Raw genomic sequence first — 16,107 nt, 5'->3', positions numbered from 1 at the left:
AATAAAATAAATAAAATGCATGATCTTACCTTAAATTGTGATTCTGCTTGATCTAATATTAAAATTACTTAGTTTTACTTGGTATATAACAACTTTGTTGTTAGTGACAAAAGTTAGTGACTTTAGACCTTGCTGGGTAACTAAAACAAATTTAAAGAATGTTTTGCTGCCCATAATTAATTTAGAGAACAATCCATATACCAATAATTAAGACCTGACCACAGGTAAATTTATGTCATGGCAAGTGTCAAAAAAAGAAAGAAAAGAAAAAAAAGAATAAATATAAAAGAATTACAATGAACAAAAGCTTAATAAAACTTTTTTTATGTGGCATTTAAGACCTATTATGTTTTAGAGATACCACTGATTGTCATCTCATTATTTTATGTGTCATAAAAGAAAAAATTAAATTATGACATGTCATTGATTATATCACACTTTCCAATTTCAGGTATTTTTAAATGTGAAAAAAGTACATCCCAGAATAAATGAAATAAATATAAAAGCAAGCATAAGAACTGGAATTATATGCTCTGAAACACTGTTTCAAACTTTTAAAAAAAATGTATTTTCTTCCCCTAAGTGGGAAATTATGAGAAATATCAATAAATAAAAAAGATAAATACAGAACTTCTCTAGTTGGGAATAAGTGAGCAGAAGTCTCCATGACTGTAGTTAGATTTACTCTCACTTCATCAACCCTGAGATACCTGAAATACCTCCACAGAACAGATTTGAAAATCGCTGCCTTTGAAAAGAATATCAATTTTCAAAGATATGAAGAAATGTTACATAAGAATGGATGCATATTTCATCCATATTATTAGTGGGAAATGGAGAATTACGTAAGTAATTTTCTGAATGTAAACTTCTTGAGTTTTTATGAACAGTCTAAATTTAGACACAGAATATATCAAATATCAACATCTAATCATTTTAGTCAGTTCTATTAAAAACTCAGTCTATCATTTATTTATATGATTTTTTTACAATTCAAAAAAATTTGTACTATAATAGCCAGTTATTCCAATGATAATGAACCATAATTCATATTGCTATGGTTACCAGAAAAGGTTGTAAGACATTTATTTACTGTAATACTCTACTGTTTGGGCATTTTAACATAAGGTATGTTAACTGTCTTCTGCATTTTAATTTCATTCATTGGTTTCCTTTTTTAGAAGACAAAACTGAACAGTTTTCAATGTTTTTGATTTCAACAATACTTAACTCTTCTTAAATTATGGTTTATAGTGATACTTAGTTGTGACCCTGAAACTGAATTTTCTATATAAACAAAAACAGATGCTCTGAGAAGGTCTAACACTAACATAAGGAAGCCTGTAGTTTTACTTACTCTCTTCCCCACAGACACATACTCCGTAATTTAAAACCAGATGCTTGTGAGAAAGCTGGCTCATCATGCTGGCTGCTTCAAAGAAAGACTAAGGAAAAGAAAAACATACAAAAAATGTAAAAGAGTTATTGTTTGTGCCTATAAACGTTCAGAGGTCAGAAAGAGACTGTTTGCTGTACGAGAAATGCACCTTCTCCTACTCTCAGCAGGACTACAGATAAGGCTGCTCTGGTTCCCTTACATGGACCTGCGACCGCTATCAACCTTGATGCTCGAGTTCATTCTGCGGAAACCCCTGAGTAAGCCTGGAATAAGAAATAACAGAGAGAGAGCAGTAGAGGCACAGGGCCAGGTGAATGCTGCAAGATCAAGAGCCTTGGACCCCTAGCACCTGGGGGAGAGCCCAGAGGCAGACACCAGAGACAGTGATAGGGGACTCAAATAAGTGGATGAGAGCTTCAGGTAACTTCTCAAAGGATTACGAATGTTCTCTGTGCAGATAAAATATGACAATTATGTCAGGAGACGGGCATGGCATTAATATCACTCTAACTCAACCAACCTTTGACTAGAACTTCTGGGGACAGTTGTTGAAGATCACAATCATCATCACTGTGGTATTCTGGATTAGAAAAACTTTCCCTCAGATGTTTCACGTCAGCTTCCACTAATACCATTTAAGACATTTTAAGTGTTATAAATGTTTGTTATGTCATGTTTGGTGATGTCTTGCTATGTTAAGGACCCTGGCAACTAACAACTGGCCTTCTGCTGGCTAGCATCTCTGGAAAATGCCCAGAGGCACCCATATTTCACCTAGAGTGTTCTTTAGTACAGCGCCTTTCAAAAATTTTTTAAAAAATAAACTGTGAAGGAAATCTGTGGAACCCATAAAAGTTTGGAGAGCCAGTTTGAAAGTTCCTGCCTTAATATATGCAGAGATGTAGTAATACCCATAATACAATGTTAAGAGTAATTAGTTTGGAAATAAGCTATTATCAAAAAATTCTATAATTTTCTATAGCCTCCCCCAGAAAGCATCCTCAGAAAGGTCCTTGATATATATGCTTTTAAAAATTGCAGTTTTGAGGGCGCCTGGGTGGCTCAGTTGGTTAAGCGACTGCTTTCAGCTCAGGTCATGATCCTGGAGTCCCGGGATCGAGTCCCGCATTGGGCTCCCTGCTCATCAGGGAGTCTGCTTCTCCCTCTGACCCTCCCCCCTCTCATGTGCTCTCTCTCTCTCATTCTCTCTGTCTCAAATAAATAAATAAAATCTTTAAAAAAAAAAAATTGCAGTTTTGAAAAGCTGCATGCATGAATGTGTGTCAATATGGGAGCATATGTTTAAATATCAAAAACTACACAAGCTACACAAAGAACATACATACCTCTGAATAGTTTCTGTGCGCTTTATCCAGAACTTTTAACAGAACTTCTGTTTCATGTAGTTGACCATAGTCTCCTACTTCTCTTCTTATACCTTTAAAAATTTTTGTAAAAGTGCCTTGACCAAGGCTTTCATTCTTCAAAAGAAAAAAGAGAAAAAAAGAATGAGTAAAGATGAAGAAAGATGTAGGAATTAGGAAATATGTTTAATGACAAAGGGTTTTTAAAAATCCATGAGCATGGGGCGGCGCCTGGGTGGCTCAGTTGGTTAAGCGACTGCCTTCGGCTCAGGTCATGATCCTGGAGTCCCGGGATCGAGTCCCACATCAGGCTCCCTGCTCAGTGGGGGGTCTGCTTCTCCCTCTGACCCTCTTCCCTCTCGTGCTCTCTGTCTCTCATTCTCTCTCTCAAATAAATAAATAAAAATCTTTAAAAACCCATGAGCAAATATTAATCTGTATTCTGTAATAAAGACAGAAGGATTAATGAATAAAGTGCATTTTGGTTCCACCATGTTCTTAAACCTCCTGAAATTAGCTATAATTATCACTTTTTCATAGTGTCAGTGTTTACCTACACTTACTTACATATGAATATTTTTCTTTGTCTGCCTCTCATAATAGAGAAAGGCAGTACAGAATGGTCTGTGGAGGCAGAATGTGGACTGTTCCTTATCACCACTTCCTAGCTGTGTGACCTCGGACAGGCTACTGTACCTCTCTGTGCTGTCGCTGTCCTGGTCTCCTCATCTGAGGAATGGGGAGAATCGTTTTTCCACGGTATTGTTATGAACAATAAATGAACGAATACATGAAAGCACTGAGTGCAGTCCGTGACACAAAGTAAATGCTCGGTAAGTGTTGGTCATTACTACTATTACTAGTATTTCTTGCATGTCCTTACAAAATAATTGTTGAAAGCCTGCACTCTGGGGTGCCTGGGTGGCTCAGTTGGTTAAACGACTGCCTTCGGCTCAGGTCATGATCCCGGGATCGAGTCCCACATCGAGCTCCCTGCTCAGCAGGGGGTCTGCTTCTCCCTCTGCCCTCTTCCCTCTTGTGCTCTCTGTCTCTCATTCTATCTCTCTCAAATAAATAAATAAAATCTTTAAAAAAAAAAAAAAAAAAGAAAGCCTGCACTCTGAAGTAGGGCTGCCTGTGTTCAAACTGAAGCTCTACTGTTCCTAGTTTTGTGATGTTAGGTCATGTAGCAAGTCTTGTATGCTGTAACTCACTGGGGGGTTCCTGCCTTTATAATTCTGTATAATTCTATCTACTGTTTCCTTAGGGACTCAGACATCAGTTGGTCTTTCTCATTCCCCTCTCCTGTCCCTTAAGCTCTCTTTCATAATTTCCATTTCTTCCTCCCTATCTGCTGCATCTGAGTAATTTTCAGATCTATTTTGCAATTCAATAATTTTCCTTCAACCATGAGTAATCTGCTCTCTAACTTGTCTATTTTGTTTTAATGTCAATTAGCATATTTTTTCAATTCTATACTTTTCTTTCTCCCAATCGTTCTGGTCTTTTTGATAATGTCTTGATTCTTTTTTTTTTTTAAGCCTTTATTTATTTATTTGAGAGAGAGAGAATGAGACAGAGAGAGCACATGAGAGGGGGGAGGGTCAGAGGGAGAAGCAGACTCCCTACTGAGCAGGGAGCCCGATGCGGGACTCGATCCAGGGACTCCAGGATCATGACCTGAGCCAAAGGCAGTCGCTTAACAAACTGAGCCACCCAGGCGCCCCGATAATGTCTTGATTCTTTTCCATGTTTTCGACTCCATTTCTATCTTTAAACATATATATGTATTTTATCATGTCAATCTGAAAAGTTCTTCGAGCTCTAATTTTGATGTTTGTTGGTCTGCTGATTCTCGCTTAATCCTGAGTTATTTCCCTGTATGTTTTAAAATTTTTGACTAAAATCTCATGTTTAGAGTAGTTTATTTGAAGGGATCTTGGATGGCCCAGGTCAAGAGTAAGTTCTTCCAAAAAGATTTTGTATTTGCTTCTTCTAAGCATCACAGGGTACTACTAGGAGAATACCACTTTTTATTTTAATTTATTGGCTTAGGGTTTCTCAGACTATGCAGATGGTATAAAGAAATCTAAACTGAAAAGCTTATGGTTACAATTTCTCAGGAGACACTTTTTTCCCAAGAGCCCAACTAAAACAGACGATACTCCTTTTCTTCTTTTTCTAGTGGGTGAATTTTTCATAATCCATGTTGTTTCACTAAGAATGTATTTACTTGAGGGTCCTGGCTTTATTCAGAGATGGTCTCACTTTCAACTCCTGGTCTTATGTAGGTCTTAAGGCTTGGCCCTTCTTTGTGTTGCTTTGAGATCTTAATTCCCTTGATTAGTGAAACTAATCCCGACCCCCCAACATCATCCTGCAGCCCAAACGTCAGCTCTTATGTACACTTTGTTTTCAGTTCCTTCTTTATTTTTAACCCCTTGCATTTCCCTCACTTTCTTGAGAACTTGAGAATTAAGACACAGGTCTTTTGTAGACAAAGATTTTTAATTCTTAAATTAAGATTCATAAAGAAATATTTTTAAATTCTTAATAAGAGAATAAAATTCCATTCTTAAAATAATTAGTTTTACTAATTTTTAACTCAAGTTTGGTATCACATTTGCACAAGAAATAAAAATATTTAAACTGAAATAAATTTTTGAATTTATAGGTTATAATAGAGTAATTCCAAATGTCACATGAATGTAATGTGGGATAGGAAATTAAGAAAACAGTTGTTTTAAAAGGACAAAAAGATAATAATTAGCATCTAATGACTTACAAACATCAAATCTTCATTTCTGATTTTGTGAAACACCATTTGGTTCACATTATTATGCCTCTGTAATGTTGGTGATGTTGGAACATCAGAAACGCCATTGGTTCTGAAGACTAGAAGGTTTGATTTATCTGTTAAAAACAAACAAACAATGAAAAGATGTATACAACCAAAACACGTTTAGGGTATAAACTGCTCCAAAGGAGTAAAATAAAATGTGTTCTATATATAAAAAACACTTAACAACTTATTGTTAATTTTTTTAAGAAATAGAAATTTATTTTAGGAATTTACTCATTGAACTTTGATGTATTTTAACCAGTTATTTCAAACATTCAAAATTGTAATGATTTCCTTAACTAATACAATTTTTCAAATAACTTTTAATAAACCTGTTATTTCAAGAGATTTCCAATCTTACTATTTTTATTTTAAAACTATAGAAATTAAAATTCTAAAAGAGTATGAAAGTTTTTACTTAGAACAACATATGAGAATTTGGTTGTGGAGTCTTTCAGTTCAATAAGTAAGTGATGGATTTTATGCCACACAGTTACCACTTTAGAATTATAGAATTTCAGGTCATGTCTAGACAACCTAAATCAAACTGAACAATCCTATCTGAGGATGCTTATACAAGAGAATGAGACAAAATTTTGTTTTTAGAGCTGCTTCTTTTATATTTCCTTTGAAAGAAATATACTAAAGATGCCTTGTACCATATACACAATCCATGACCAGTATTTTAAAACTAATAAGAAAATTATTTTACCTTTCAACTTTGGGGGACAGCATTTAGTAAACTGGAAAATTATACTGTCTGAGCGAACAGTTTCCATTTGATAGCAATTCAAAAGATCTTTAAGATTACTGAAGTTCTTCTTGGTCCCACTGAGGTTGTATTCTCCATTCTCATTTTTTGTAATCAAACAGTGCTTATATTCGATGACATTTTCTCGCTATATAAGTTTAATTATAAAGAGACAGAGGGAAAAATTACAATCGTCAAAACAATAATTATTGTGACAAAAATGTTATCACAAAAACAGCCAACAGAACATTTAGACGTTTGAACTGTGAATCCTAACGTAGTACTGGTATAGAGTGATAGGAGTGCCTGGCTCCCCAAAAGGTATCTGATTATAATCATGTACCCTACCATAAATGGCCTAACAGTTGATTTTCTTAAAAAGCAAGTAAGAAAGCAATGATAATTAACAATAATAATACCATCCTTAACAACTTTTCATCATTTACAAGATAAAATCTAGAACTATTTTAGAACATAAGGCCTTCCATGAGCTGGCTTCTGATGCCATCTCCAACTTCACCTTCTACCACTGTCAACCTACAACCTATGTTCTAGGTATACTAAACGACTTTAAAAATTTCAAGCAAATGCCATGTTGTTTCATGTCTTGATAAACTTGCTATCTCTCTACCTATGAATATACATCCTCTCCTTCTGAGCAATGGACTTTTAGACATTTCTTAACACTCAGTTCAAGTATCATCTTTTCTTTGAGGTCCCTGACCCCATCTCACAAGCAAAGGTGATTACCCATTCCTTTTCCCACGACAGTATCTGCAGTTACCTCTCATATGGTGATTTTAATATTCTTCAGCTTTCCAATGTTTGCTTTATGTACTATACTCTGAACTTCATCTATTTTTTGAGCTTCTTATTAGCATATTCAATCTCCTTGGAACCATTTATAAAATAAAATGGACAAAATACCTTAAGTCCTTCCTACCCTAAAAGTGCTTGCTGGGGCGCCTGGGTGGCTCAGTTGGTTAAGCGTCTGCCTTTGGCTCAGGTCATGATCTCAGGGTCCTAAGATGGAGTCCCACATCAGGCTCCCTGCTCAACAGGGAGTCTGCTTCTCCCTCTCCCTCTGTCCTCTCCCTGTGCTCAACACTCTCTCTCTCTGTCTCAAATAAAATCTTAAAAAAAAATAAATAAAGCACTTTCTTAATTATAACCCTTTCTCTTACTGTCTACATTTGTCCATACTGAATAATTACCATGATCAATTTAATACTTCTTAGGTATATCTTCCTACTTTTCCCAAATGATACATTTCTTAACGCAGGGTTATATCATACACTCTCTAATATAACAGCCCTCATATTAGGCTGAGCAAATACAGTAAACATAGAAAAACACATTTTGAATTGATAATTGAATATAATGGACTATTATATATTACAGTAAAAAGATACAATGAAATTAGGGTAGATTATTAGTATTATACAATGCTAAACGCATTGAGTAACCTACCTTATGTATTTATGGACAATTAATTTACTCTATATGCTAAATATGAATGCATTTTCTAAAAATTAAAATAATTGAATTACAAAATCCTTACTTTCTATACTTTTAAAAAGTAAGATAAATTTTGGAAGCTGCAATAAAGTTTCTCAAGATTTATACCATGAAACTGCCTTATAAGTGATAGTATCTTTTTAAATATTTTGGGTAATAAACAATCTTAGACAAGATCCAAAATTCTCTGTATTAACAGTGTGGTTTTATTGTAGTTTTATCCTTAAGACATACACAATGTAGAGCGTTATTCTTAATACTGGAAAACCACTAGTTAAAAGTGCTATGTTTTTTGTTATCGACCTATTTCACTCTAATCTTGTAGCCATTACCAGTAAGAGCAAAATTTGCTTTTGATTCATTTAGTTCTGTGTGTTTTCGTAAAGATCTCCATTTTTGTGAAAGGAGACTTGAAGAGACTTGAAAAAATCTGACACACTAGTAACATCCAAACATCAAAGAAGAAAATATTAATTCCAAATAAAGACATTATAAATAATTTCATGTTTTTATATAAATCCTAGAAATTATATCTTATTTATTGATACAGAATCCCTGAGGTAAACTAAGCATTATTATGCTAGTTATCATATCCAGAGTTGTAATTCTGAGTATTAAAAAAAGAAACAGTGGTAGATCAACATGAAGGGGAAATTACACAGACTAAATAAAGATGTTACCTTTGCCAGAGGGAAGTGGAGTGGGAAATAAAATTTAAAAAAAAAAAAAAATGTTACCATTGATGTGAAATACTAACCTCTACAGCAAAAGTCAGAAAATACTTATTAAAGTCCTTAGGACTGCATCGAAGTACATAGAGTCCAGTCTGATTACCTGCTTTCTTCAGTTTACTGATGGCAAAATCCATTCTAAAGGTAAAGAAGTAACTTGAATGATAATGTAACAAGTGCCATGACATTAAGACCAAAATGCCATCTAAGAGATCAAAAGTCAAATCTAAAAGTCTCAGAATTTTTATAAGTTTCCTCTACTTTATATGTTTATCAGTTATCTTACAAGGAAAAACGCTGCTGCACCAAGGTATTTTGCAATAAGTTCAAGCCAATTCAACGGATTTTAAAAACAAATAAAAGGTATCATAAGACACACAAAATCACTATGAACATTTCATTCATTTGAGTTTTCTGTCTTCTAATTAAAAATTTAGTATTTTAAAAACCATACTCACTCCCATAAGACTTCATTTAACCATGCAAACAATATATTGTAAAACACTTATGTCTTTTCTACTGTAGAAATTACTAATATAAAAATTTATATGCATTATTTTAATATTTAATATAATACCAAAGTATACTAGAAGACCTATGGCAAGTGACAAAGACTACTGATTTTCAAAATGTGCTATATGTTGTATTGAAGCTGAACATCTTGAAAGAAAAGTCAAAATGTAATCTGTATGAAAGCAGGAAAAATCTGTTTCATTCATCACTGTATTTCTCATACATAAACCAGTGGCACATATTAGGTACCCAGTAAATGTTCTATAAATAAATGAAATAATGCCTGAATGGATGGATAAATAACACATGAATGAATGAAATGGTAGGTTTTTAAATACTAAAACACCTAAGTTACAGAATGTTCAAGTAGTGTAACTTTTTTATAACAATACTTATTATTAAACAGATAAGAGGTATAGACAGAATCAAGTCTTAACATCAGTCAGGATATCTTTTCTCAAATATTTAATTAAGGGTAGGTTAAGGTCAAGACACATATGCTCACGAACCAAGACTACTTCTTCTGCTCAAGTCTTTCAAGCCTGGTGCCAATCACTAAAGTACATACTGGCTGAGAGATAACTAGGACTTGGGCAAAACAGATGTTATGCATGATAGTTGGCTTTATCCAGTATTAAAGTAAAGGTCTACAACTGTGCAGATCCATATGGTAGCTAGTAGCTGCAGGTTGCTATTTAAATATAACGTTATTAAATTAAATTTAAAAATTCAGTTTCTCAGGGCACATGGGTGGCTTAGTCAGTTAAGCATCTGACTCTTGATCTCAGCTCAGGTCTTGATCTCAGGGTTGTGAATTCAAGCCTTGCCCAGCATGGAGCCTACTTAAAAAAAATTAATAAATTAAATAAAATAAATTAATATTCAGTTCCTCAGTTACACTAGTGGCTACTGTATTACACAGCAGAGAAACAGAACATCTTCATTTTCATCACTGCAGAAAGTACTACACAGCATTAGTCTTAGAAACAGGGACATCATATACATCTTGTGTTCAAAGCTTTCAGTAGAAGGAGTAGAAGGAGCTGGATTATCCAAAAATAATGATTATCAAATTTTGCATTATCAAAATTTGCAGTATTTCAAAATTAATGAAATATAAATTGGAGGATTTTTTTTAGAAAAATTTAAAAAAATTAACACCCAAGAATTACTTAAATGCACTGAGGCAACAAAATGTCAGACTGTACAATTTAGAAGTATTATAGATTGGAATACAGACAGCAAATGATATCCTAAATAATTCTAATTATTATGTAATCTGATTGCAAATAGACTTTTGTTTAAGAAAGTTTCAGTCACATTAAGGCAGTATTTTGTTCCTCAACTCCTAAACCTACGTGTATCATTTCATTATGTAAAATTCTTTGTCAATATCTCATTGACTTTTTAAAAATTTACTTTTAAAGTCAGTTGTTACTCACAAAATTGGGCCATGACAGTTGCTTTGTATATTTTCAAGGACCATTGGAGGTGCTACTTCTTTACAGAGGTAATGATGTGCATCTGCAGTTAATCTATAATAGCCATCAATTAATGACACAAAGGACAAAGCTTCTCTTAATGAGCTAAGTTCAATTTCCTAAAAAGAGAAAAGAAAATAAGTATCATTTAAAAAGTCAACTGCATGTTACATATTGAAAATTCTCTTCACTTCATGGTGTTAGATTAATTCCCTTAAATTAATTTTCTTCTAAATTACTCAAATGTCTTTTATGGCTCCCAATTACCCAATCTGAATTATAAATTCTTGTGTATGATATAAGACCCTCTCAAATATGGGCTTATCACATCTTTCCAGTTCACTTTTCATCCATAATTTTACTTTATTTCCCAATAACCCTATTAGACAAATATGTCAGTCATCTAAAAGTTGGTACTAATTAGAAATGAGCATTTATTTTCACATACCAAGTATACATTGCTAAGGTTAAAACATTCATACTATAAGTTCAAAAGTATGTAGTATAAACCATAATCATATACAGGTATGTTATGATTGTATCATACATACATAAGTGAGCATATAATAATCCTAAAATGCAACATCTAATTTAATGGAAAAACACCTTATTAAATGGAAGAAGCAACTTCTCCTAAAATAAGGAATAAGATAGAAAGCCCAATACTTAATAATGCATTGCATTGTATTTAATTAACATAATTAGGCCACAGAAAGTAATATAAGTATAGAAATTGGAAACAAGGAGATAAAACTATCTCAATTTGGAAATTATATGATTGTATACTTAGGGAACCCGAAACTACTACAACAAAGATAATTCATTAAGATAGAAGGATATAAAAAACAGCTTTCACATACATAAAAAATAGTCAATTAGACTATATAATGAAAAAAATAGCCTCATTTATACCAGCACACACACAAAAATAGTATCTAGTATTAAAATTCACCAAAACAAGTGAAAAATCATTTTTAGAAACACTTCAAAACACTACTGTTAAAATGCAACTTTTTATTTGAATATAGAGATTTTACCATGTTCTTGGATAGGAAAATTCAACATCATACAGTTCTAAAAATCCTTAAATTATTTTCTAATTTGTCACAATCCCAACAAAAATACCAACAGGTATTAGCAGAAAATAAGACAAATATGAGATTCAGAAAACCAGGGATCCAAGAAAAGACAGACAAGATAATTCCCAGGATGATAAGAGAAGGATGTCCAAGTATTACAGCTATGCATGGTCCAAAAAGCTTCCAGTCCAGAAGAGATAGCAAAACCAGTGATCAAGAAGGGACTTTTCTGGGAAAGAAACAGAAGTGATAAAATGTTTGACTATGTGGAAGGATGTGTTGAAAAGTCAGCTACTTCATAGAGTTCTCATAAGGAATAGGAAGAGATACAGAGAAAAGATTCACACAAAGGAAAAAAGTTGAAATAATGATTAACCCCCAGAAAAACAAAACTTGCACAAGAATGGAAATGTGATTACAGAATACTACTTGCCTCAGCAATGAACAATATTTAGTCATAATGAGAACACAGAATACAGATTTATACCAAAAAGCATAATGAGAGAAGTGTGTGATGTATCAGAACTATAATAGGTATTTACCTAGCACAATTAGGCCATAAAAATAGGTATTAGGGACACCTGGGTGGCTTAGTGGGTTAAGGGTCTAACTCTAGATTTTGGCTCAGGTCACAACCTCAGAATTGTGAGACTGAGTCCCATGTCTGGCTCCACACCGGGCATAGAGCCTATTTAAGATTTTCTCCCTCGGAGGGGAGCAAGATGGCGGCAGAGTAGGAGACCTAAATTTCATCTGGTCCCAGGAATTCAGCTGGATAGGGATCAAACCATTCTGAACACCTACAAAGTCAATAGGAGATCGAAGAAAAGAATAGCAGCAACTCTCTGAACAGAAAGGCTACCACTTTCTGGAAGGTAGGACGTGCGGAGAAGTGAATCCCAGGCGATATTTGGGAAGACAGACCACGGGGGGAAGGAGCCTCCATCAACCAGCTACCAGCAAGTGATAGAGCCCCAGAGCACAAAATCAGAACTTTTAGAAGTCTGCTCCGCTGAGGGACGTCACTACAGTGGCTAAGGGGGGGTGGAACCCTCACTGGGACAGTGTGGTCTCAGGACCCTCGGGGTCACAGAAAGACCGGGGTTGCCTGAGTGTGGCAGAGCTCCCAGGTTTTGGAGTGGGGAAGCCGGCTGCAAAGACGGAGCTGAGGAATGAGCTCTCAGTGTGGGGTGGCCATAAACTGTGATCCGAGGCACAGTCGGCCCACTGCTCTTCCAGCAAGGACCCAACAAGCAGCAGATCTGGGGAGACACAGGCGCAGGAGCGCACTGCAAGAATGTGCTGGGTTTGGAGACTCCAAATGGGGTCGGGTGTCAGAGATAGAAATGCTCAGCCACAGGCCGGGTGAGCACAGAGTGCAGCCGGGGACCTGGGAGAAAGGAGTGATTGACTGCTTTTCTCTGGGGGCGCACTGAGGAGTGGGGCCCGAAGTTCTCGGCTCCTCAGGGCAGAGAATGGGAGGCTGCCGTTTTCACTCTTGACCTCCAAAGCTGTAGGGAAAGCTTGCAGGGAACAAAAGCTCCTGAGAGCAAACCCGAGCAGATTACTTAGCCCGGTCCCCCGCAAGGGTGGGGCAACTCCACCTCCGGCAAAGACATTTGAGAACCACTGCAACAGGCCCCTCCCCCAGAAGATCAGCAAGAACAGCCAGCCAAGACCAAGTCTACCGATCAAGGAGAACGGCAGAACTCCAGCACTAGGGGAATACAGCACACAGAATTTATGGCTTTTTTCCCATGATTCTTTAGACTTTCAAAGTTAATTTTTTAAATTTTTTTTCCTTTTTCTATATTTTTTTGAATTTTTCTTTTTCCCTTTTTCTTTTTTTTCTTTTTCCCTTTTTCAACCAACATCTTATCAATCCCTTCTTTTAAAATCTTTTTTATTTTTCATTTTTAGAGTCCTATTCTATCCCTTCATTGTAGTTATTAACCATATATAAGTTGTTCTCTCTTTAAAATTTTGGGATACAGTTTCTACTAACAGACCAAAATATACCCTAAATCTCTAGTGTATGCCTTTGTTCTGGTCTCCTGCCTGATCCCATTATCTCCCACTTTTTTTTAAATTTCTCTTCTTTCTTATTACAACCAACTTATCTTAACAATTCCTTTTATAAAATCTATTATAATTTAATCTATAAAGTCATATTCCATCCCTTCATCGTACTTACCCTTATTTTTATACATATGTAAGTTTTTCTTTCTTTAAAATTTTGGGAGGCAGTTTCTTCTAACAGACCAAAATGCACCCCAAATCTAGTGTGTGGCACTGATCTATGCATCAGCCTGATCATAGTTGATCATATTCTCGTTTTTTTTTCTTTTTTTTTCTTTTTTCTTTCTTTCCCTTTCTTTTCCCCCCGTTTCAGGTCTCTTCTGATTTGTTTAGTGTATATTTTTCTGGGGTCGTTGTTACACTGTTAGCATTTTGTTCTCTCATTCATCTATTCTCTGGACAAAATGATAAGATGGAAAAAATCACCTCAAAAAAAAGAACAAGAGGCAGTACCGACTGCCAGGGACCTAATCAATATGGACATTAGTGAGATGTCGGAACTAGAGTTCAGAATGACGATTATAAAGAGACTAGCTGGGCTTGAAAAAAGCATGGAAGATACTAGAGAAACTGCTTCTGGAGAAATGAAAGAACTAAAATCTAACTAAGTCGAAATCAAAAGTCTATTAATGAGGTGTAATCAAAAAACGGAGGCTCTAAATGCTAGGATAAACGAGGTAGAAGAGAGAATTAGTGATATAGAAGACCCAATGACGGAGAATAAAGAAGCTGAGAAAAAGAGAGATAAACAACTACTGGATCACAAAAGCAGAATTCGAGATATAAGTGATACCGCAAGATGAGACAATATTAGAATAATTGGGATCCCAGAAGAAGAAGAAAGAGATAGGGGGGCAGAAGGTATATTGGAACACATTAGAGCAAAGAACTTCCCTACTTTGGGAAAAGAAACAAGCATCAAAATCCAGGAGGCACAGAGAACCCCTCTCAAAATCAGTAAAAATAGTTCAACACTCTGACATCTAATAGTACAACTTACAAGTCTCAGAGACAAAGAGAAAATCCTGAAAGCAGCTCGGGAGAAGACATATGTAACCTACAATGGTAGAAACATTAGATTGGCAACAGACCTATCCACAGAGACCTGGCAGGCCAGAAAGGACTGGCAGGATCTATTCAGAGCACTAAATGAGAAAAATATGCAGCCAAGAATACTATATCCAGCTAGGCTGTCATTGAAAATAGAAGGAGAGATAAAAAGCTTCCAGGACAAACAAAAACTAAAGGAATTTACAAACACAAAACCAGCCCCACAAGAAATCTTGAAAGGGGTCCTCTAAGCAAGGAGAGAGCCTAAAAGCAACATAGACCAGAAAGGAACACAGACAATATACAGTAACAGTCACCTTACAGGCAATACAATGGCACTAAATTCCTATCTTTCAATAGTTACCCTGAATGTAAATGGGCTAAATGCCCCAATCAAAAGACAAAGGCTATCAGATTGGATAAAAAAACAAGACCCATCAATATGCTGTCTGCAAGAGACTCATTTTAGACCCAAAGACACCTCCAGATTGAAAGTGAAGGGGTGGAAAACCATTTACCATGCTAATGGACCTCAAAAGAAAGCTGGGGTGCAATCTTTATATCAGACAAATTAGATTTTAAACCAAAGACTATAATAAGATGAGGAAGAACATTATCTCATACTTAAAGGGTCTATCCAACAAGAAGATCTAACAGTTGTAAATATCTATGCCCCTAACATGGGAGCAGCCAATTATATAAGCCAATTAATAACTAAATCAAAGAAACACATCGACAACAATACAATAATAGTAGGGGACTTTAACACTCTCCTCACTGAAATGGACAGATCGTCTAAGCAAAAGATCAACAAGGAAAGAAAGACTTTAAATGATACACTGGACCAAATGGACTTCACAGATATATTCAGGGCATTCCATCCCAAAGCAACAGAATACACATTCATCTCTAGTGCCCATGGAACATTCTCCAGAATAGATCACATCCTAGGTCACAAATCAGGTCTCAACCGATACCAAAAGACTGGAATCATTCCCTGCCTATTTTCAGACCACAATGCTTTGAAACTAGAACTCAATCACAACAGGAAAGTTGGAAAGAACTCAAACACATGGAGGCTAAAGAGCATCCTACTAAAGAATGAATGGGTCAACCAGGAAATTAAAGAAGAATTAAAAAAATTCATGGAACCCAATGAAAATGAAAACACAACAGTTCCAAATCTTTGGGATACAGCAAAGGCAGTACTAAGAGGAAAGTATATAGCAATATAAGCCTTTCTCAAGAAACAAGAAAGGTCTCAAATACACAACCTAACTCTACACCTAAAGGAGCTGGA

The 16,107-nt window shown here is 35.3% G+C and overlaps 1 protein-coding gene across 6 annotated transcripts in view; it reads right to left on the bottom strand.

Annotated features, from left to right (window-relative positions):
• The window catches only part of JAK2 (Janus kinase 2), a 152,141-nt gene that overhangs the window by 26,135 nt on the left and 109,899 nt on the right, over nt 1–16,107 (bottom strand). For all 6 annotated transcript variants that reach the window (XM_035029150.1, XM_035029147.1, XM_035029148.1 and 3 more), the window contains 6 exons: nt 10,561–10,718; nt 8,632–8,743; nt 6,318–6,504; nt 5,549–5,676; nt 2,746–2,880; nt 1,358–1,445 (listed from right to left, as the gene is read on the bottom strand). In XM_035029150.1, coding sequence (XP_034885041.1) covers nt 1,358–1,445; nt 2,746–2,880; nt 5,549–5,676; nt 6,318–6,504; nt 8,632–8,743; nt 10,561–10,718 — 808 coding nt within the window. The remainder of the gene's footprint in view (nt 1–1,357; nt 1,446–2,745; nt 2,881–5,548; nt 5,677–6,317; nt 6,505–8,631; nt 8,744–10,560; nt 10,719–16,107) is intronic.

This window comes from Mirounga leonina, unplaced genomic scaffold, assembly GCF_011800145.1.
Source record: "Mirounga leonina isolate KUSES-001 unplaced genomic scaffold, KU_Mleo_1.0 Mir_224, whole genome shotgun sequence".
NCBI classification, from domain to species: Eukaryota; Metazoa; Chordata; class Mammalia; order Carnivora; family Phocidae; genus Mirounga; species Mirounga leonina.
This window is presented reverse-complemented; position numbering and strand designations above follow the sequence as displayed.